The sequence below is a fragment of the Salmo trutta genome, chromosome 36, assembly GCF_901001165.1.
Source record: "Salmo trutta chromosome 36, fSalTru1.1, whole genome shotgun sequence".
Classification (NCBI taxonomy): domain Eukaryota; kingdom Metazoa; phylum Chordata; class Actinopteri; order Salmoniformes; family Salmonidae; genus Salmo; species Salmo trutta.
In genome coordinates this window covers 4,717,894-4,738,594 of record NC_042992.1, presented here as the reverse complement: position 1 = coordinate 4,738,594, position 20,701 = coordinate 4,717,894, and the positions used below count along the sequence as shown (strand labels likewise).

Here is a 20,701-nt window from a genome sequence, read left to right as displayed (position 1 = left end):
TAGTCATTACCGGCAACACTGGTCATTACCGGCAACACAGGTCATTACCGGCAAAACTGGTCATTACCGGCAACACTGGTCATTACCGGCAACACTAGTCATTACCGGCAACACTGGTCATTACCGGCAACACTGGTCATTACCGCCATGCACAGGTCATTACCGGCAACACTGGTCATTACCGGCAACACTGGTCATTACCGGCAACACTGGTCATTAACGGCAACACTGGTCATTACCGGCAACACTGGTCACTACCGGCAACACAGGTTATTATCGGCAACCCTGGTCATTACCGGCAACACAGGTCATTACTGGCAACACAGGTCATTACCGGCAACACAGGTCATTACTGGCAACACAAGTCATTACTGGCAACACTGGTCATTACCGGTAACACTGGTCATTACCGCCATGCACAGGTCATTACCGGCAACACAGGTCATTACCGGCTACACTGGTCATTACCGGCAACACTGGTCATTACCGGCAACACTGGTCATTACCGGCAGCACTGGTCATTACCGGCAACACTGGTCATTACCGGCTACACTGGTCATTACCGGCAACACAGGTTATTACCGGCAACACAGGTTGGCTGATCCAGCAGCAGGAAATCATTGTATCACCTACAACAGTTTATGAACGTCATATCCATCTGTTGTTTCACTGCGTTACACGGAATACAATCATATTTAATCAAAGTAGATTAAGTAGACAATATAATTATTATTTATTTTTTTACAGTGATTGCATATTTATAGATAGGCCGAGTGATTTTATTAGGGGTGCAGAATAGGTCAAAAAACAATACTTGGGATTTTTTTCCAGACATGCCATTTTTGTTGTTGTTTGCATGTAACTTTTATTTAGGCCTTTGTTGGAAGTACATAACGGCCATAATAAAGATAGTTGCTCAGCGAAACCCCATTATTTAGTAAAGTACGGAACGTATTTTGACCTTATTAAACTTGAGAAGCTGATGAATGGCAAGTTGAACATCTGCTTCCGGTGCTTGACAATGCAATTTGTGGTTCATTTAATTCTCTCCGACATTTCTCGATTTCTAGTTCATTATTATAGTGCACTTTTATTGTGAACATTTTATTGCATTGTTAGGAGCTGGTAACATAAGCATTTAGCTTTTCACCAGGGTATAACATCTACTAAACCGTATGTATACGCGAGCAATAAACCTTCATTTGGACTAACGTTATAGTAAGACGTTAGATAACTTCCGGTTCGTTGAGCACCTGAAAGTGGGATCAGAAACAAGATATCTAACTACACAGAGTGACATTAAAATAGGCACAACGATCCAGCTTCACTACCAGATAGTAGGTAACTAAGGATTTCCCGGTGGCGATAATGACGCGTGTGCTCGGCATACTGTGCTCTCTGTACCCGCATGTCCAGACTCTGGACGAGTTTGCAGACAGTACTGTATTCAGAGAGGGACAGAGAGCGGTGCTCATCGAACCGACAGATACAAACCGCTTTATATCGTTTGTCCGGGGAGTGTATGTCTGCACGGATAAAACCCTACAAAACGTCCCCAGCTGCAGTCAGGTAAATGTGTAGTTGACTAGCTACATGACTAAAGCATAGCCTAAGTAGCCAGCTATGTAGCTCACAGCATGGAGCAGACAACTTTTTTTTTTTTTACTTAGCTGGCATAGTTCAATATTTGCAATGAAATGCAACGTTTTGAATTGACATTTGACTTTTATTATTAAGAGAGATGTTTTGCAGTGCTACGTTTGACTCCAAAAGCCATGGATTAAAACGCACAGAGACAGACACACACACACAAAACAAAACGTTGTGCAGGTTATGTTGATGTATTGATTTAAATGTCGCCCTTAGATCAGCACCTTGCCTGAGCTGTTGGCGTTCGTGTTGAACAACATCAAGAGGAAAAAGAAAAGAAATGTTCTTGCCCACGGTTACGGTTACCCGTCCACGTTCCGGGACCGTGACGCCGACCAGTTTAAGTTCCACGGCGAGGTCACTCAGAGTGCAGCGTACATCCACGGCAGTGACTTATGGAAGAGGATCTGCCGGCGACTCGGCACCGACGTCTCCAAGTACCTCCTGGAAAGCTGTTCTGTGTTCGTGACGGTGCCGCCGTCGTCCGCGTTCCAGGTGTGCGGCGTGCCTGTGTACGACCGCGTTTCCATGTCGACGGGTATCTCTCGGTTCCACCTGGGGTACAAACGGAATGACACGACTAGGAACAGGAGAAGTAAAGAGGTCAGAAATAGGGGATGGGAATTTCAGGGTTCTGATGTGAGAAAAAGGAGAAGGGATGGAGGTAGAGACACTGGGAAAAGGAACAGAGAAGAGGTCAGTTTAGGAGGGAAGAGGAAGAGGGACGAGGTGGAAGGAGAGGGATGTTTGCCTGGAAAAAGGAGATGTGCCCAAAGGGAAGCTTCCACAGTCTCCAGTGGGACTAACGATCGTAAGCACAGAACACTGGAAACAAATGAGGTCAAGCGACCAGCGGAAGTTATTTCTCTTCTCACCAAGGGACCCACACAGAGCCTACGGGTTTTCAATGGTTCTAGCAATGTGGAACAGGTGTCAGTAGAAATGGAACAACTCAGGAAGCCTATGGAGCAACTGGCTGGACCTGAAAGACCAGTGGAGGCTGTGATGGTCACCATAGACCCCACAGAGAGACCAGTGGAGGCTGGGATGGTTACCATAGAACCCACAGAGAGACCAGTGGAGGTTGTGATGGTCACCATAGAACCCACAGAGAGACCAGTGGAGGCTGGGATGGTCACCATAGACCCCACAGAGAGACCAGTGGAGGCTGGGATGGTCACCATAGAACCCACAGAGAGACCAGTGGAGGCTGTGATGGTCACCATAGAACCCACAGAGAGACCAGTGGAGGCTGTGATGGTCACCATAGAACCCACAGAGAGACCAGTGGAGGCTGGGATGGTCACCATAGACCCCACAGAGAGACCAGTGGAGACTGGGATGGTCACCATAGAACCCACAGAGAGACCAGTGGAGGCTGGGATGGTCACCATAGACCCCACAGAGAGACCAGTGGAGGTTGTGATGGTCACCATAGACCCCACAGAGAGCTGTAAGCAGGTCACCAATTGCACAGGTAATATTGAGCAGATGTCAATGAAAACAGGACATAGACGGCCAGTGGCGACACCGGCTATAGTCCAAAGACCGGTAGAAGAAGAGTCTGGACACGTATCAGCCACTGTCCATCTAGAGGGGGGTCCTAGTTGGAGATCAGGATCATTCCCACCACTCCCTCCATCCCAGTGTTTCATCCGCACCCTGGGCATGCTCTACGGAGGGCGGGGCATGCGTAGCTTCCTACTAAACAGGAAGAGGAAAGGTAGGGATGAGGGGCCTAGGCGTCTGCAGGGGCGAGACTTAGTAAGATTGGTCTTCTTTGAAGGCGTGGCCTATCTGAACGGAACAGAGAGGAAGCCTAAGAGACTTCCCAGAAGGTTTTTCACCTCGGTGCCTTTGTTTAGTCAGTTGTTACGTCGACACAGGAGGTGTCCCTATTCTAAGATACTGCAGAGGGTTTGTCCAGTGGTGGGACAGGGGGATATGGCCTCCCTCCTGCCCCAGCACAGTGCACTTCACCGGGTATACCTTTTTGTCAGAGAGTGCCTCACCATGGTGGTCCCCCCGGAGCTCTGGGGGTCGGACCATAACCGATTCAAATTCATGTCCGCAGTCAGGAACTTCCTGTCCATGGGCAAGTTTGAGAGGATCTCATTGGCTGAGCTGATGTGGAAGATGAAGGTGAATGACTGTGATTGGCTGAAGGTCAGCAAGACAGGTGAGTTTCTCTTCCACTACTTTCCCAGACTCTTAACTTTGCCCCATATCTCTCTCTCCTTCTCCATCCAGCTTCCATTATATCTGTTACATGCCTTCATTCCACTCATTCTAACCCCTCTCATCCTTAGGCCGCTGCCCGCCCAGTGAGCTGTCGTATCGGACGCGGGTGCTAGGCCAGCTCCTGGCTTGGCTGCTGGATGGCTATGTGCTAGGCCTGGTGAGAGCTATGTTCTACGTCACAGAGAGCATGGGACAGAAGAACGCACTGCGCTTCTACAGATACCAGGTCTGGGCCAAGCTACAGGAGCTGGCTTTCAGGTATTATACAGTGAGGGGAAAAACGTATTTGATCCCCTGCTGATTTTGTACGTTTGCCCACTGACAAAGAAATGATCAGTCTATAATTTTAATGGTAGGTTTATTTGAACAGTGAGAGACAGAATAACAACAACAAAAATCCAGAAAAACGCATGTCAAAAATGTTAGAAATTGATTTGAATTTTAACGAGGGAAATAAGTATTTGACCTCTCTGCAAAACATGACTTAGTACTTGGTGGCAAAACCCTTGTTGGCAATCACAGAGGTCAGACGTTTCTTGTAGTTGGCCACCAGGTTTGCACACATCAGGAGGGATTTTGTCCTACTCCTTTTTGCAGATCTACTCCAAGTCATTAAGGTTTCGAGGCTGACGTTTGGCAACTCGAACCTTCAGCTCCCTCCACAGATTTTCTATGGGATTAAGGTCTGGAGACTGGTTAGGCCACTCCAGGACCTTATTGTGCTTCTTCTTGAGCCACTCCTTTGTTGCCTTGGCCGTGTGTTTTGGGTCATTGTCATGCTGGAATACCCATCCACGACCCATTTTCAATGCCCTGGCTGAGGGAAGGAGGTTCTCACCCAAGATTTGACGGTACATGGCCCCGTCCATTGTCCCTTTGATGCGGTGAAGTTGTCCTGTCTCCTTAGCAGAAAAACACCCCCAAAGCATAATGTTTCCACCTCCATGTTTGACGGTGGGGATGGTGTTCTTGGGGTCATAGGCAGCATTCCTCCTCCTCCAAACACGGCGAGTTGAGTTGATGCCAAAGAGCTCCATTTTGGTCTCATCTGACCACAACACTTTCACCCAGTTGTCCTCTGAATCATTCAGATGTTCATTGGCAAACTTCAGACAGGCATGTATATGTGCTTTCTTGAGCAGGGGGACCTTGCGGGCGCTGCAGGATTTCAGTCCTTCACGGCGTAGTGTGTTACCAATTGTTTTCTTGGTGACTATGGTCCCAGCTGCCTTGAGATCATTGACAAGATCCTCCCGTGTAGTTCTGGGCTGATTCCTCACCGTTCTCATGATCATTGCAACTCCACGAGGTGAGATCTTGCATGGAGCCCCAGGCTGAGGGAGATTGACAGTTATTTTGTGTTTCTTCCATTTGCGAATAATCGCACCAACTGTTGTCACCTTCTCACCAAGCTGCTTGGCGATGGTCTTGTAGCCCATTCCAGCCTTGTGTAGGTCTACAATCTTGTCCCTGACATCCTTGGAGAGCTCTTTGGTCTTGGCCATGGTGGAGAGTTTGGAATCTGTTTGATTGCTTCTGTGGACAGGTGTCTTTTATACAGGTAACAAACTGAGATTAGGAGCACTCCCTTTAAGAGTGTTTACATTTACATTTACGTCATTTAGCAGACGCTCTTATCCAGAGCGACTTACAAATTGGTGCATTCACCTTATGATATCCAGTGGAGCAACCACTTTACAATAGTACATCTATATCTTTTGGGGGGGGGTTAGAAGGATTACTTTATCCTATCCCAGGGATTCCTTAAAGAGGTGGGGTTTCAGGTGTCTCCGGAAGGTGGTGATTGACTCCGCTGTCCTGGCGTCGTGAGGGAGCTTGTTCCACCATTGGGGTGCCAGAGCAGCGAACAGTTTGGACTGGGCTGAGCGGGAACCGTGCTTCCTCAGAGGTAGGGGGGCCAGCAGGCCAGAGGTGGATGAACGCAGTGCCCTTGTTTGGGTGTCGGGCCTGATCAGAGCCTGAAGGTACGGAGGTGCCGTTCCCCTCACAGCTCCGTAGGCAAGCACCATGGTCTTGTAGCAGATGCAAGCTTCAACTGGAAGCCAGTGGAGTGTGCGGAGGAGCGGGGTGACGTGAGAGAACTTGGGAGGGTTGAACACCAGACACCAGACGGGCTGCGGCGTTCTGGATGAGTTGTAGGGGTTTAATGGCACAGGCAGGGAGCCCCGCCAGCAGCGAGTTGCAGTAATCCAGACGGGAGATGACAAGTGCCTGGATTAGGACCTGCGCCGCTTCCTGTGTAAGGCAGGGTCGTACTCTGCGAATGTTGTAGAGCATGAACCTACAGGATCGGGTCACCGCCTTGATGTTAGCGGAGAACGACAGGGTGTTGTCCAGGGTCACGCCAAGGCTCTTAGCACTCTGGGAGGAGGACACAATGGAGTTGTCAACCGTGATGGCGAGATCATGGAACGGGCAGTCCTTCCCCGGGAGGAAGAGCAGCTCCGTCTTGCCGAGGTTCAGCTTGAGGTGGTGATCCGTCACCCACACTGATATGTCTGCCAGACATGCAGAGATGCGATTCGCCACCTGGTTATCAGAATGGGGAAAGGAGAAGATTAATTGTGTGTCGTCTGCGTAGCAATGATAGGAGAGACCATGTGAGGATATGACAGAGCCAAGTGACTTGGTGTATAGCGAGAATAGGAGAGGGCCTAGAACAGAGCCCTGGGGAGAGAGCACGTGTTCTCCTAATCTCAGCTCGTTACCTGTATAAAAGACACCTGGGAGCCAGAAATCTTTCTGATTGAGAGGGGGTCAAATACTTATTTCCCTCATTAAAATGCAAATCAATTTATAACATTTTTGACATGCGTTTTTCTGGAATTTTTTTTGTTATTCTGTCTCTCACTGTTCAAATAAACCTACCATTAAAATTATAGACTGATCATTTCTTTGTCAGTGGGCAAACGTACAAAATCAGCAGGGGATCAAATACTTTTTCTCCTCACTGCACTGTACACAGTTACACATGTACGAACATGATCATTTTATCTGTCTCACTATCATACACAGCCCTCAGTTGTTGAGTCACTCAGACATAAACAAAATCTCGCTGTGTCTCGCTCTGTCGCTCGCTGTGTCTCGCTCTGTCGCTCGCTGTTTCTCGCTCTGTCGCTCGCACTGTCTCGCTCCCGCTCACTTTAACTGTGGTCAGCGTCTACTACATTTTATGACCTTGTTCCCAGGGGTCACCTCTCTAAAGGTCAGATGTCAGAGTTGACCCTGGCCCAGGTGACGTCGCTCCCCAAAACCACCGTCATGTCCCGCCTCCGTTTCATCCCCAAGACCGACGGCATGAGACCAATCACACGGGTCATAGGGGCTGACGCCAAAACAAAGGTATGACTTTCAACCTTTTTTTTTTAATAATAAGTGTTTTCATCAGTTTGTGTGTCTTGCTGTCAATGTGTGTGTTCTTTGTCCCTCCAGATGTTCCAGGCCAGTGTGAGGGACCTGTTAGATGTGCTAGGTGTCTGTGTACGGTCCTCTCCCTCTCTCCTGGGCTCTACAGTGTGGGGGATGACCGACATCCACAGAGTCCTCTCCTCCATCACCCCTGCTCAGAAAGACAAACCACAGCCGCTCTACTTTGTCAAGGTTGATCTGACCGTTTCATTCCATAGTACTATGCCCTTACTCTCTCTCTTCCAGGGGTGAAAGTAAGCTGGTCCGGTACGGCGTCCCTGCAAAATAAATAGTGGGGGTATGCCCTACCGGTAAAACATGAGCCTATCACAATGAAAACAAAATGTCAAGAAAACTGTAGGCTATTAGACCGTTGTTAATCATTACCATACCAGTATGACCATCACCTCCCATTATTCTGCCCCAAAACAATAACTCGCCCAGTGGCGTGAGGGCTCGCTCTCTGTCTTGTTCTCTCTTTACCATCTATCTCTCTTTACCATCTCTCTACCACCCCCATCTCTCATTCTCTCAATTCAAAGGGGCTTTATTGTCATGGGAAACATATGTTTACATTGCCAAAGCAAGTGAAATGGATAATAAACAAAAGTGAAATAACAGTCAAAAATGAGCAGTAAACATTAGACTCACAAAAGTTTCAAAGGAATAGACATTTAAAATGTAATATTATGGCTGTATACAGTGTTGTAACGATGTGCAAATAATTAAAGTACATAAGGGAAAATAAATAAACCTAAATGTATTCTCTCTACCACCCCTCCCTCAGGTGGATGTGAGTGGGGCCTATGACAGTCTACCCCACGCTCAGCTCTTGGAGGTGATAGGTCAGGTCCTGTCACATGTGCAGGAAGAGCTCTTCTCAGTGCGACGCTATGCCAAGGTGTGGGCCGACACCCACGAGGGCCTCAAGAAGAAGTTTGTCAGACAGGTACAGCACACACACCCTTACCTGCCCTTTGTCTCGCCAAACTTGTCCCCTGCACAACTTTGTTTTGTTTCCATTTGTCTGTGTTCTTGTGTCCATTGTGTGTGTGTCTTGCGTGTAGGCAGACTTCATGGAAGACACTGTGGCGTCCACCAACATGAAAGGCTTTGTTATGTCACTGCAGAGAGAGGGCAAAGTTCACGATGCCATACTGGTGGAGCAGGTGAGAGGATGGATGGCAGCCATTTTTGAAGAAGTGCTACAGTGGTATCCTACCCACCAATAACTTTTTCATTCCTTCTAGAATTGTCCTAACACAGCACCCGTTTTAATAGTAAATCCCAACTCTTCCTGGCTCTGAGGTATTCTAATGCTAGTGTAGTCTAATGCTAGTGTAGTCTAATGCTAGTGAATGCTAGTGTATTCTAATGCTAGTGTATTCTAATGCTAGTGTATTCTAATGCTAGCGTATTCTAATGCTAGCGTATTCTAATGCTAGCGTATTCTAATGCTAGCGTAGTCTAATGCTAGCGTATTCTAATGCTGGTGTAGTCTAATGCTAGTGTATTCTAATGCTAGTGTATTCTAATGCTAGCATAGTCTAATGCTAGCGTATTCTAATGCTAGTGTATTCTAATGCTAGCATAGTCTAATGCTAGTGTATTCTAATGCTAGCGTATTCTAATGCTAGCATATTCTAATGCTAGCGTATTCTAATGCTAGCATATTCTAATGCTAGCGTATTCTAATGCTAGCGTATTCTAATGCTAGCGTAGTCTAATGCTAGTGTATTCTAATGCTGGTGTAGTCTAATGCTAGTGTATTCTAATGCTAGCATAGTCTAATGCTAGCGTAGTCTAATGCTAGCGTATTCTAATGCTGGCGTAGTCTAATGCTGGCGTAGTCTAATGCTGGCGTAGTCTAATGCTGGCGTAGTCTAATGCTGGCGTAGTCTAATGCTAGCGTAGTCTAATGCTAGCGTAGTCTAATGCTAGCATAGTCTAATGCTAGCGTAGTCTAATGCTAGCGTATTCTAATGCTAGCGTATTCTAATGCTAGCGTAGTCTAATGCTAGCGTAGTCTAATGCTAGCGTAGTCTAATGCTAGTGTAGTCTAATGCTAGTGTAGTCTAATGCTAGCGTAGTCTAATGCTAGTGTAGTTTAATGCTGGCGTAGTCTAATGCTAGTGAATGCTAGTGTATTCTAATGCTGGCGTAGTCTAATGCTAGTGAATGCTAGTGTATTCTAATGCTGGCGTAGTCTAATGCTAGTGAATGCTAGTGTAGTCTAATGCTAGTGTATTCTAATGCTAGCATAGTCTAATGCTAGCATAGTCTAATGCTAGCGTATTCTAATGCTAGTGTATTCTAATGCTAGCATAGTCTAATGCTAGCGTATTCTAATGCTAGCGTATTCTAATGCTAGCGTATTCTAATGCTAGCGTATTCTAATGCTAGCGTATTCTAATGCTAGCGTATTCTAATGCTAGCGTAGTCTAATGCTAGTGTATTCTAATGCTGGTGTAGTCTAATGCTAGTGTATTCTAATGCTAGCGTAGTCTAATGCTAGTGTATTCTAATGCTAGTGTATTCTAATGCTAGCATAGTCTAATGCTAGAGTATTCTAATGCTAGCATAGTCTAATGCTAGCGTAGTCTAATGCTAGCGTAGTCTAATGCTAGCGTAGTCTAATGCTAGCGTAGTCTAATGCTAGCGTAGTCTAATGCTGGCGTAGTCTAATGCTGGCGTAGTCTAATGCTGGCGTAGTCTAATGCTGGCGTAGTCTAATGCTGGCGTAGTCTAATGCTGGCGTAGTCTAATGCTGGCGTAGTCTAATGCTGGCGTAGTCTAATGCTGGCGTAGTCTGCTAGCGTAGTCTAATGCTAGCGTAGTCTAATGCTAGCGTAGTCTAATGCTAGTGTAGTCTAATGCTAGTGTAGTCTAATGCTAGCGTAGTCTAATGCTAGTGTAGTTTAATGCTGGCGTAGTCTAATGCTAGTGAATGCTAGTGTATTCTAATGCTGGCGTAGTCTAATGCTAGTGAATGCTAGTGTATTCTAATGCTGGCGTAGTCTAATGCTAGTGTAGTCTAATGCTGGCGTAGTCTAATGCTAGTGAATGCTAGTGTAGTCTAATGCTGGCGTAGTCTAATGCTGGCGTAGTCTAATGCTGGCGTAGTCTAATGCTAGGTATCTCCTGTCAGCATTTCTCCACAGATATTCATGGCAAAGACGTCTTGGAGTTCTTCACCCAGATGCTCTCTAGCTGTGTTGTCCAGTTTGGGAAGAAGTGAGACGATATATATTTTCTTTCTCTACATTTTTATAAAAAAAAAAACATTTACATACTTTATCTTTGTGTCAAATTATCCCCTTATCCTTTAATGACTTTGAGTTTCTCTGTCGTTCTAATGACCCCCCTCCCCCCTCTATTCCCTTTGTGCTGTGTTGTAGAAGGTTCCGTCAGTGTTCGGGGATTCCTCAGGGTTCTGTGGTGTCGTCTCTGCTGTGTTGCCTCTGTTACGGTCACATGGAGAACTTTCTGTTCCCTAACGTCAGTCAGAGAGGAGGGTAAGGAGGAGGTTGGGAAGTAAAAAAAAAAAAGGGGTTATATAAATAACGTTTGACTGACTGACGGAGAAGCATCGTGGATATTATTATTTTGGACCAGGGATTGTTCTCTTCTATTCAGATATTAAATAACGTCAGTGTTTTGATCTGCTGCGCAGATGATTTAATCCTAAACCTAATCCCCAAACATTTAATTCACCTTGGATCAAATTCCTCTTGTCTTGTCAGTCAAACTTCTTGAATAACTCCCAACTCACCATCAGAGGGCAACGTTTGAAAGATCAAAGTATCCGTGTGTAGGTGTCTGACCTGTTATCTCTGCCTCTCTGTTAGGTGTCTGACCTGTTATCTCAGCCTCTCTGTTAAGTGTCTGACCTGTTATCTCTGCCTCTCTCTGGCAGGTGTCTGACCTGTTATCTCTGCCTCTCTCTGGCAGGTGTCTGACCTGTTATCTCTGCCTCTCTCTGGCAGGTGTCTGATGAGACTGGTTGACGATTTCCTCCTCATCACTCCTGACCTGAGCCAGGCACAGACCTTCCTCAAGTAGGTCCCATTTCTCTCCTATGTAACCTTCCTGACCTGTACTAATAATTTACCATATGTAACCTTCCTGACCTGTACTAACCATTACTGTATGTGGATGAGAAATAGCTTAGTGGATCAGTGGCTAGGTCCAACTATACAATGTGAAAGTAAATCTAACGTTTTGTTGAGGTCATGTCCTTCTTGGAGGCAGAAATTGTAACGCAAGTCTGTAAAATCAACCGTTGGTTTCTATATTGTGGGTGTCTCCAGTGGGTCTCGCTAAATGCTTTGCTAGTGAATGACTACTTGCTTCCATAGCATATTCCCATCCCCACATGTTTGATTTATTTCCTGTTGATGATGTAATTTCCTCCTTTTTCTTAGGACACTGATGGCGGGGGTACCACAGTACGGGTGTGTGGTGAACCCCCAGAAGGTGGCTGTTAATTTCCCTTTGAGGGAGGGGGATGAGGGGGGGTCCTGTCCTGCTGGGGTACGCCTGCTGCCCTTACACTGTCTGTTCCCCTGGTGTGGACTACTGCTGAATACACACACTCTGGACGTGCACAATGACTACTCTAGGTAATATATACACTCTGGACGACTACAATGACTACTCTAGGTAATATATACACTCTGGACGACTACAATGACTACTCTAGGTAATATATACACTCTGGACGACTACAATGACTACTCTAGGTAATATATACACTCTGGACGACTACAATGACTACTCTAGGTAATATATATACACTCTGGACGTGCACAATGACTACTCTAGGTAATATATACACTCTGGACGACTACAATGACTACTCTAGGTAATATATACACTCTGGACGACTACAATGACTACTCTAGGTAATATATACACTCTGGACGACTACAATGACTACTCTAGGTAATATATATACACTCTGGACGACTACAATGACTACTCTAGGTAATATATACACACTGGACGACTACAATGACTACTCTAGGTAATATATATACACTCTGGAGTTGGTCCTCCCTTTGCTACTATGACAGCCTCCAGTGTTCTGAGAATGCTGTTCCACTAGATGTTGGAACATTGCTGCTGGGACTTGCTTCCATTCAGCCATAAGAGCATTGGTGAGGTCGGGCACTGATGTTTTAGCGATTAGGCCCTGGCTCGCAGTCGGTTGTTCCAATTCATCCTGAAGATGTTCAATGGAGTTGAGGTCAGGGCTCTGTGCAGGCCAGTCAAGTTCTTCTACACCGATCTCAACAAACCATTTCTCTATGGACCTCGCTTTGTGCACCGGGGCGTTGTCTTGCTGAAACAGGAAAGGGTTTTCCTCAAACTGTTGCGACGAAGTTGGAATTTCAGAATTGTCTAGAATGTCACTGTACACTGTGGTGTTAAGATTGTCCTTCACTGGAACTAAGGGACCAGGCCCGAATCATGAAAAACAGCCCCAGACCATTATTCCTCCTCCACCAAACTTTACAGTTGGCGCTATGCATTGGGGCAGGTAGCGTTCTCCTGGCATCCGCCAATCGGACTGCCAGATAATGAAATGCGGTTCATCACTCCAGAGTCCAATGGCAGTGAGCTTTACACCACTCCAGCTGATGCTTGGCATTGGTGGGAAACACACATGCGGAAATCATCGATTGAACTACTGTGTCTCACACAGACACGGCGGTTGGAACCAAAAAAATCGCAAATTTGGACTCATCAGACCAAAGCACAGATTTACACCGGTCTAATGTCCATTGCTCGTGTTTCTTGGCCCAAGCAAGTCTCTTCTTCTTATTGGTGTCCTTTAGTAGTGGTTTCTTTGCAGCAATTTGACCATGAAGGCCTGATTCACGCAGTCTCCTCTGAACAGTTTATGTTTTCTGTTACTTGAACTCTGTGAAGCATTTATTTGGGTTGGTAACATTAATGAACTTATCCTCTGCAGCAGAGGGAACTCTGGGTCTTCCTTTCCTGTGGCGGTCCTCATGAGAGCCAGTTTCATCATAGCGCTTGATAGTTTTTGCGACTGCACTTGAAGAAACTTTAAAAGTTCTTGAAATGTTCCGGATTGACTGACCTTCATGTCTTAAAGTAAAGATGGACTGTCGTTTCTCTTTGCTTATTTGAGCTGTTCTTGACATAATATAGACTTGGTCTTTTACCAAATAGGTCTATCTTATGTATACCATCCCTACCTTGTCACAACACAACTGATTGGCTTAAACGCATTAAGAAGGAAAGAAAATCCACAAATTAACTTTTAACAAGGCACACCTGTTAATTGAAATGCATTCCAGGTGACTACCTCATGAAGCTGGTTGACAGAATGCCTATGTGTGCAAAGCTGTCATCAAGGCAAAGGGTGGCTACTTTGCAGAATCTCAAAAATAAAATATATATTTTGATTTAACACTTTTTTTTTTGGTTACTACATTATTCCATAGGTGTTATTTCATAGTTTTGATGTCTTCACTATTATTCTACAGTGTAGAAAATGGTACAAATAAAGAAAAACCTTTTGAATGAGTAGGTGTTTTAAAACTTTTGACTGGTATGTGTGCGTGTGATTTTAACTTTATCTTTTGTAATGCAACTTTGTTGCAGGCAACATTTTCGGGGGACACACACTGAGCAACCCAGATTCAACTTTGTTGCAAGCAACATAAATTCGGTCCAGATTTTAGATGGTTCTTTGGCCTTTTGTACAAGAGGGAATTTAGGAGGATGAATGCTCTGTTACCGAAGTCTTACGATCTCTGTCTGCCAGCCTGGAATCAATACTGTTGGTTCCTGTCTCTCTCTGTTACTGCCTTTATGGTTTCTGGTAAATCGTGCTAAACTACCTTGAACCCTGGTTGTATTTACTGGTGTAGAGTTCTCTTAAATTCCCTCTGAGTAACAGTAAATTCCCATCCTAGTGGCACTGGGTGGGGTTCAGAGTGTTGATGGGTCAATCCAATCCATCTACTCGGATGAATATGAAATGAGTTGGTAAGAACGGTAGGCTAAGATGACTCTAACTAGATGTGTTCATTACGATAAGTAGGGCACAACGAAACCTGAGCTCTTCTTCCTCTCTTCTCAGCTACGCTGGCCTATCCCTGCGCTACAGCCTGACGCTAGGCTCCGCCCACTGTGCAGGGCAGCAAATGAAGAGGAAGCTTATGTCCATCCTTAGACTCAAGTGCCACGCCCTCTTCCTGGACCTCAAAGTGAGTCATGCTCTGCAATATGACCACCTGTCAATCAATTGCTTGTCCACTCTCTATCCCACCTGACGTGGGACTGTTATCCAATCCCTGTTGTGTATATTTCAGACCAACTCTCTGGAGGCTGTCTATAAGAACATCTATAAGCTAGTGTTGCTGCAGGCGTGCAGGTAAGGTAGCCTATGGTTTGACCTGAAAAATTACCTTTTCAGTGGTTTGACGTCTCACCCTACATGAAATGTGTGACACCACACAGACACACACACACACACACACACACACACACACACACACACACACAGTGCCTGTCCTTGTCTACTCCAGCCAGAGTAAACAGAGGAGAAGGACTTTAGCCTCTCTGTCTGGAAGAAACCCAGATACACACCAGCTTCCTTTTTAATAAGAGGAATGTCTCTGGATAGAGCAGATTGATGGTTAACTAGCTAACCACTAACTGTTTTATAGATGCAGTAATACACAGTAGCAGAAAGTCTCTCTCTCTATGGTTAATGTTTCCCTGGGTTTATAAATGAAATCTGTTTTATTCATTTATCTGTAATGGAGTCAATCATAGAATATATTTTTTTTTTTTGGGAGGGGGGGTTTGTTAACTCCAAGAGTGGACACATTTAATTTCTCTTATTTAACCATTTTTAATTTCTAGTCACCCGTAGGAGATGAATAAGCCTGGTACTTCCTGTGGTTTTGGGCGTTAGGTTCCATGCCTGTGCACAGAGTTTGCCGTTTGGTCAGAAAGTGGGCAGAAACCACGCTTACTTCCTCAATCTGATCTGGGACATGGCAGAGCACACCAACCAGCTCGTCAGACTCTGCAACAAAGGCAAGCCTGAGATTTTTACTGCTTAATATACAGTCGGGGGGAAAAGTATTTGATCGCCTGCTGATTTTGTACGTTTGCACACTGACAAAGAAATGATCAGTCTATAATTTTAATGGTAGGTTTATTTGAACAGTGAGAGACAGAATAACAAAAAAATCCAGAAAAACACATGTCAAAAATGTTATAAATTGATTTGCATTTTAATGAGGGAAACAAGTATTTGACCCCCTCTCAATCAGAAAGATTTCTGGCTCCCAGGTGTCTTTTGTACAGGTAACGAGCTGAGATTAGGAGCACACTCTTAAAGGGAGTGCTCCTAATCTCAGCTTGTTACCTGTATAAAAGACACCTGTCCACAGAAGCAATCAATCAATCAGATTCCAAACTCTCCACCATGGCCAAGACTAAAGAGCTCTCCAAAGATGTCAGGGACAAGATTGTAGACCTACACAAGGCTGGAATTGGCTACAAGACCATCGCCAAGCAGCTTGGTGAGAAGGTGACAACAGTTGGTGCGATTATTCGCAAATGGAAGAAACCCAAAAGAACTGTCAATCTCCCTCGGCCTGGGGCTCCATGCAAGATCTCACCTCGTGGAGTTGCAATGATCATGAGAACGGTGAGGAATCAGCACAGAACTACACGGGAGGATCTTGTCAATGATCTCAAGGCAGCTGGGACCATAGTTACCAAGAAAACAATTGGTAACCTACTACGCTGTGAAGGACTGAAATCCTGCACCGCCCGCAAGGTCCCGCTGCTCAAGAATACATATACATGCCCGTCTGAAGTTTGCCAATGAACATCTGAATGATTCAGAGGACAACTGGGTGAAAGTGTTGTGGTCAGATGAGACCAAAATGGAGCTCTTTGACATCAACTCAACTCGCCGTGTTTGGAGGAGGAGGAATGCTGCCTATGACCCCAAGAACACCATCCCCACCGTCAAACATGGAGGTGGAAACATTATGCTTTGGGGGTGTTTTTCAGGACAACTTCACCGCAACAAAGGGACAATGGACGGGGCCATGTACCGTCAAACCTTGGGTGAGAACCTCCTTCCCTCAGCCAGGGCGTTGAAAATGGGTCCTGGATGGATATTCCAGCATGACAATGACCCGAAACACACGGCCAAGGCAACAAAGGAGTGGCTCAAGAAGAAGCACATTAAGGTCCTGGAGTGGCCTAGCCAGTCTCCAGACCTTAATCCCATAGAAAATCTGTGGAGGGAGCTGAAGGTTTGAGTTGCCAAACGTCAGCCTTGAAACCTTAATGACTTGGAGAAGATCTGCAAAGAGGAGTGGGACAAAATCCCTCCTGAGATGTGTGCAAACCTGGTGGCCAACTACAAGAAACGTCTGACCTCTGTGATTGCCAACAAGGGTTTTGCCACCAAGTACTAAATCATGTTTTACAGAGGGGTCAAATACTTATTTCCCTCATTAAAATGCAAATCATTTTATAACATTTTTGACATGTGTTTTTCTGGATTTTTGTTGTTGTTATTCTGTCTCTCACTGTTCAAATAAACCTACCATTAAAATTATAGACTGATCATTTCTTTGTCCGTGGGCAAACGTACAAAATCAGCAGGGAATCAAATACTTTTTTCCCCCACTGTAGGACTCTCCATACTTCCTGTTTTTAGCTTCCATCTCACTCTCACCTCCTCCATCTCCTGTCTTCTCATCGTCACTGTAGCCCTGATTAGCTGTGTGCTGATAATTCCCCCTCCAGGTCTGTCTCTAGGCTGTAAGGCTATAACAGGTAGCCTTCAGTATGAGGCAGTAGAACTGATGTACTGTGTGGCCTTCCTGTTGGTTCTATCCCGTCATCGCCCTCTCTACAACGATCTCCTCGCTCCGCTACGCACACGTACGTAGACCACCCTACGGTCTTTAGACCACTCTCTTCCTTTAGACCCCTCTCTTCCTTTAGACCACCCTACTGTCTTTAGACCCCTCTCTTCCTTTAGACCACCCTACTGTCTTTAGACCCCTCTCTTCCTTTAGACCCTCTCTTCCTTTAGACCACCCTACTGTCTTTAGACCCCTCTCTTCCTTTAGACCCCTCTCTTCCTTTAGACCCCTCTCTTCCTTTAGACCCCTCTCTTCCTTTAGACCCCTCTCTTCCTTCAACAATATATTCCTGAAATATACTACACTGTAAATACATTAAACCTGCAAGATAACTGCAACGTTGTGACGGTATATCATGGTTCTAACTGGCATTGAAGACCGCAAAGTCCAGTATTAACATGATCCAGTATTGATATGATCAGGTTAGTGGTTATTGATCCAGTATTGATATGATCAGGTTATTGATCCAGTATTGATATGATCAGGTTAGTGGTTATTGATCCAGTATTGACATGTTCAGGTTAGTGGTTATTGATCCAGTATTGATATGATCAGGTTAGTGGCTATTGATCCAGTATTGACATTATCAGGTTAGTGGTTATTGATCCAGTATTGATATGATCAGGTTAGTGGTTATTGATCCAGTATTGATATGATCAGGTTATTGATCCAGTATTGATATGATCAGGTTAGTGGTTATTGATCCAGTATTGATATGATCAGGTTATTGATCCAGTATTGATATGATCAGGTTAGTGGTTATTGATCCAGTATTGATATGATCAGGTTAGTGGTTATTGATCCAGTATTGATATGATCAGGTTATTGATCCAGTATTGATATGTTCAGGTTAGTGGTTATTGATCCAGTATTGATATGATCAGGTTAGTGGTTATTGATCCAGTATTGATATGATCAGGTTATTGATCCAGTATTGATATGATCAGGTTAGTGGTTATTGATCCAGTATTTTTATGATCAGGTTAGTGGTTATTGATCCAGTATTGATATGATCAGGTTATTGATCCAGTATTGATATGTTCAGGTTAGTGGTTATTGATCCAGTATTGATATGATCAGGTTAGTGGTTATTGATCCAGTATTGATATGATCCAGTATTGATATGATCAGGTTAGTGGTTATTGATCCAGTATTGATATGATCAGGTTATTGATCCAGTATTGATATGATCAGGTTATTGATCCAGTATTGATATGATCAGGTTAGTGGTTATTGATCCAGTATTGACATGATCAGGTTAGTGGTTATTGATCCAGTATTGACATGTTCAGGTTAGTGGTTATTGATCCAGTATTGATATGATCAGGTTATTGATCCAGTATTGATATGATCAGGTTAGTGGTTATTGATCCAGTATTGACATGTGCAGGTTAGTGGTTATTGATCCAGTATTGATATGTTCAGGTTAGTGGTTATTGATCCAGTATTGGTATGATCAGGTTATTGATCCAGTATTGATATGTTCAGGTTAGTGGTTATTGATCCAGTATTGATATGATCAGGTTATTGATCCAGTATTGATATGATCAGGTTAGTGGTTATTGATCCAGTATTGACATGTGCAGGTTAGTGGTTATTGATCCAGTATTGATATCATCAGGTTATTGATCCAGTATTGATAAGATCAGGTTATTGATCCAGTATTGATATGATCAGGTTAGTGGTTATTGATCCAATATTGATAAGATCAGGTTAGTGGTTATTGATCCAGTATTGATATGATCAGGTTCGTGGTTATTGATCCAGTATTGATATGATCAGGTTATTGATCCAGTATTGACATGTTCAGGTTAGTGGTTATTGATCCAGTATTGATATGATCAGGTTATTGATCCAGTATTGATATGATCAGGTTAGTGGTTATTGATCCAGTATTGATATGATCAGGTTATTGATCCAGTATTGATATGATCAGGTTATTGATCCAGTATTGATATGATCAGGTTAGTGGTTATTGATCCAGTATTGATATGATCAGGTTATTGATCCAGTATTGATATGATCAGGTTATTGATCCAGTATTGATATGATCAGCTTTGTGGTTATTGATCCAGTATTGATATGATCAGGTTATTGATCCAGTATTGATATGTTAAGGTTAGTGGTTATTGATCCAGTATTGATATGATCAGGTTAGTGGTTATTGATCCAGTATTGATATGATCAGGTTTGTGGTTATTGATCCAGTATTGATATGTTCAGGTTATTGATCCAGTATTGATATGATCAGGTTATTGATCCAGTATTGATATGATCAGGTTAGTGGTTGTTGATCCAATATTGATATGATCAGGTTAGTGGTTATTGATCCAGTATTGATATGATCAGGTTAGTGGTTATTGATCCAGTATTGATATGTTCAGGTTATTGATCCAGTATTGATATGATCAGGTTAGTGGTTATTGATCCAGTATTTTTATGACGGTGAAAGGACGGGGGTGGGCAACACAGACCGCAGGCAGTGGAGGAGAGGTGCCTACCCTTTATAGTAAAGGGTCAGTAAGTGTGGGGGTTGTCATTAAGTTCTCTTATTTTATATATATATATATATATATATATATATATATATATATATATATATATATATATATATATATATATATATATATATATATATCATTTTTGTATGTTTTACTGGAGAGTGAGGTGAAGGGTAGGAGAGATGGTGCTGAAAGAGCAGTGGGACAGAGATGTGGGACAGAGCAGTGGGACAGAGCAGTGGGACAGAGATGCGAAGCCATGCCGGCAGTGGGACATGTACTCCAGAGGCGTTGTCTTTGAGCGGTAGACCACCCCAGGCCACGTTGAGTTCATTTCTAAAGATTGTAACATCCCACTGTATTGGACATATATGGACATATTTTCTCTCAACCACTTTTATGGACACCATAACTGTTTATTTACCGTGCCATAGTCAGTGGCTGTGTATGTGTCAGCTTTAACTGTGTTCCTCTCTACAGGTAAGAGGAAGCTGGAGAGGAAACTGGAGGGTTTGAGATTGGCACGAATCAGACAAGCTGCCACACCCAAAATACCTGAGGACTTCAAGGCCATCTGGGCCTAGAGGAAAATTTCCACTACTGTGACCTTTCGCCCTCTGCTCCTTGTCCCCTCTTAACCTCGTCAGTGCATCAAGGGGGGCCTGCATAGCACAGCAGGTAGGGGACTTGTACAGTCGGGTCAGAATACTGTCTAGACAATTGTAATTTGTTCCGGTGTCAATATTTTGGTTTGGTTGTATACTAGCTCATGTTTTTGATTCTGTTGTACTTTTAAAGCGGACAGTGGGTGTAGTACTGTAAGCGATAAGGATGAATCATAAAAGGCTGTCTTTTTTTTAAATGACAAAAAAAATAAAAAATCAATAAAGATTTATGTAAGATCAACAGACCCATATTTTTCTCTGGACTTTGTCTGTT

At 44.2% G+C, this 20,701-nt stretch overlaps 1 protein-coding gene and 1 long non-coding RNA gene across 6 annotated transcripts; both read left to right on the top strand.

Annotated features, from left to right (window-relative positions):
- The first annotated feature begins 1,035 nt into the window (after nucleotides 1–1,035).
- tert (telomerase reverse transcriptase) lies at nucleotides 1,036–20,672 on the top strand. 4 transcript variants are annotated; one of them, XM_029736216.1, is made up of 16 exons: nucleotides 1,037–1,569; nucleotides 1,867–3,829; nucleotides 3,960–4,149; nucleotides 7,101–7,254; nucleotides 7,345–7,512; nucleotides 8,108–8,269; nucleotides 8,388–8,489; nucleotides 10,469–10,554; nucleotides 10,719–10,835; nucleotides 11,307–11,378; nucleotides 11,745–11,942; nucleotides 14,438–14,564; nucleotides 14,670–14,731; nucleotides 15,278–15,402; nucleotides 17,104–17,277; nucleotides 20,243–20,672. In XM_029736216.1, the coding sequence occupies exons 1-16, from the start codon at nucleotides 1,369–1,371 to the stop codon at nucleotides 20,344–20,346; spliced, it is 4,005 nt and encodes a 1,334-aa protein (XP_029592076.1). In that variant the 5' UTR covers nucleotides 1,037–1,368; the 3' UTR covers nucleotides 20,347–20,672. The 4 variants fall into 4 exon arrangements, with proteins under 4 accessions (XP_029592078.1, XP_029592079.1, XP_029592076.1 ...); XM_029736217.1 differs by having other exon boundaries at nucleotides 1,038–1,569; nucleotides 17,140–17,277; XM_029736218.1 differs by lacking the exons at nucleotides 17,104–17,277; nucleotides 20,243–20,672 and having other exon boundaries at nucleotides 1,036–1,569; nucleotides 15,226–15,289.
- Nucleotides 18,264–19,400, top strand: LOC115176291 (uncharacterized). Of its 2 annotated transcripts, none has more exons than XR_003872209.1 (3): nucleotides 18,264–18,588; nucleotides 18,750–19,288; nucleotides 19,380–19,400. It is a non-coding gene; the product is annotated as an uncharacterized LOC115176291 (long non-coding RNA). The 2 variants fall into 2 exon arrangements; XR_003872210.1 differs by lacking the exon at nucleotides 19,380–19,400 and having other exon boundaries at nucleotides 18,750–19,078; nucleotides 19,170–19,373.
- Nucleotides 20,673–20,701: the final 29 nt, after the last annotated feature.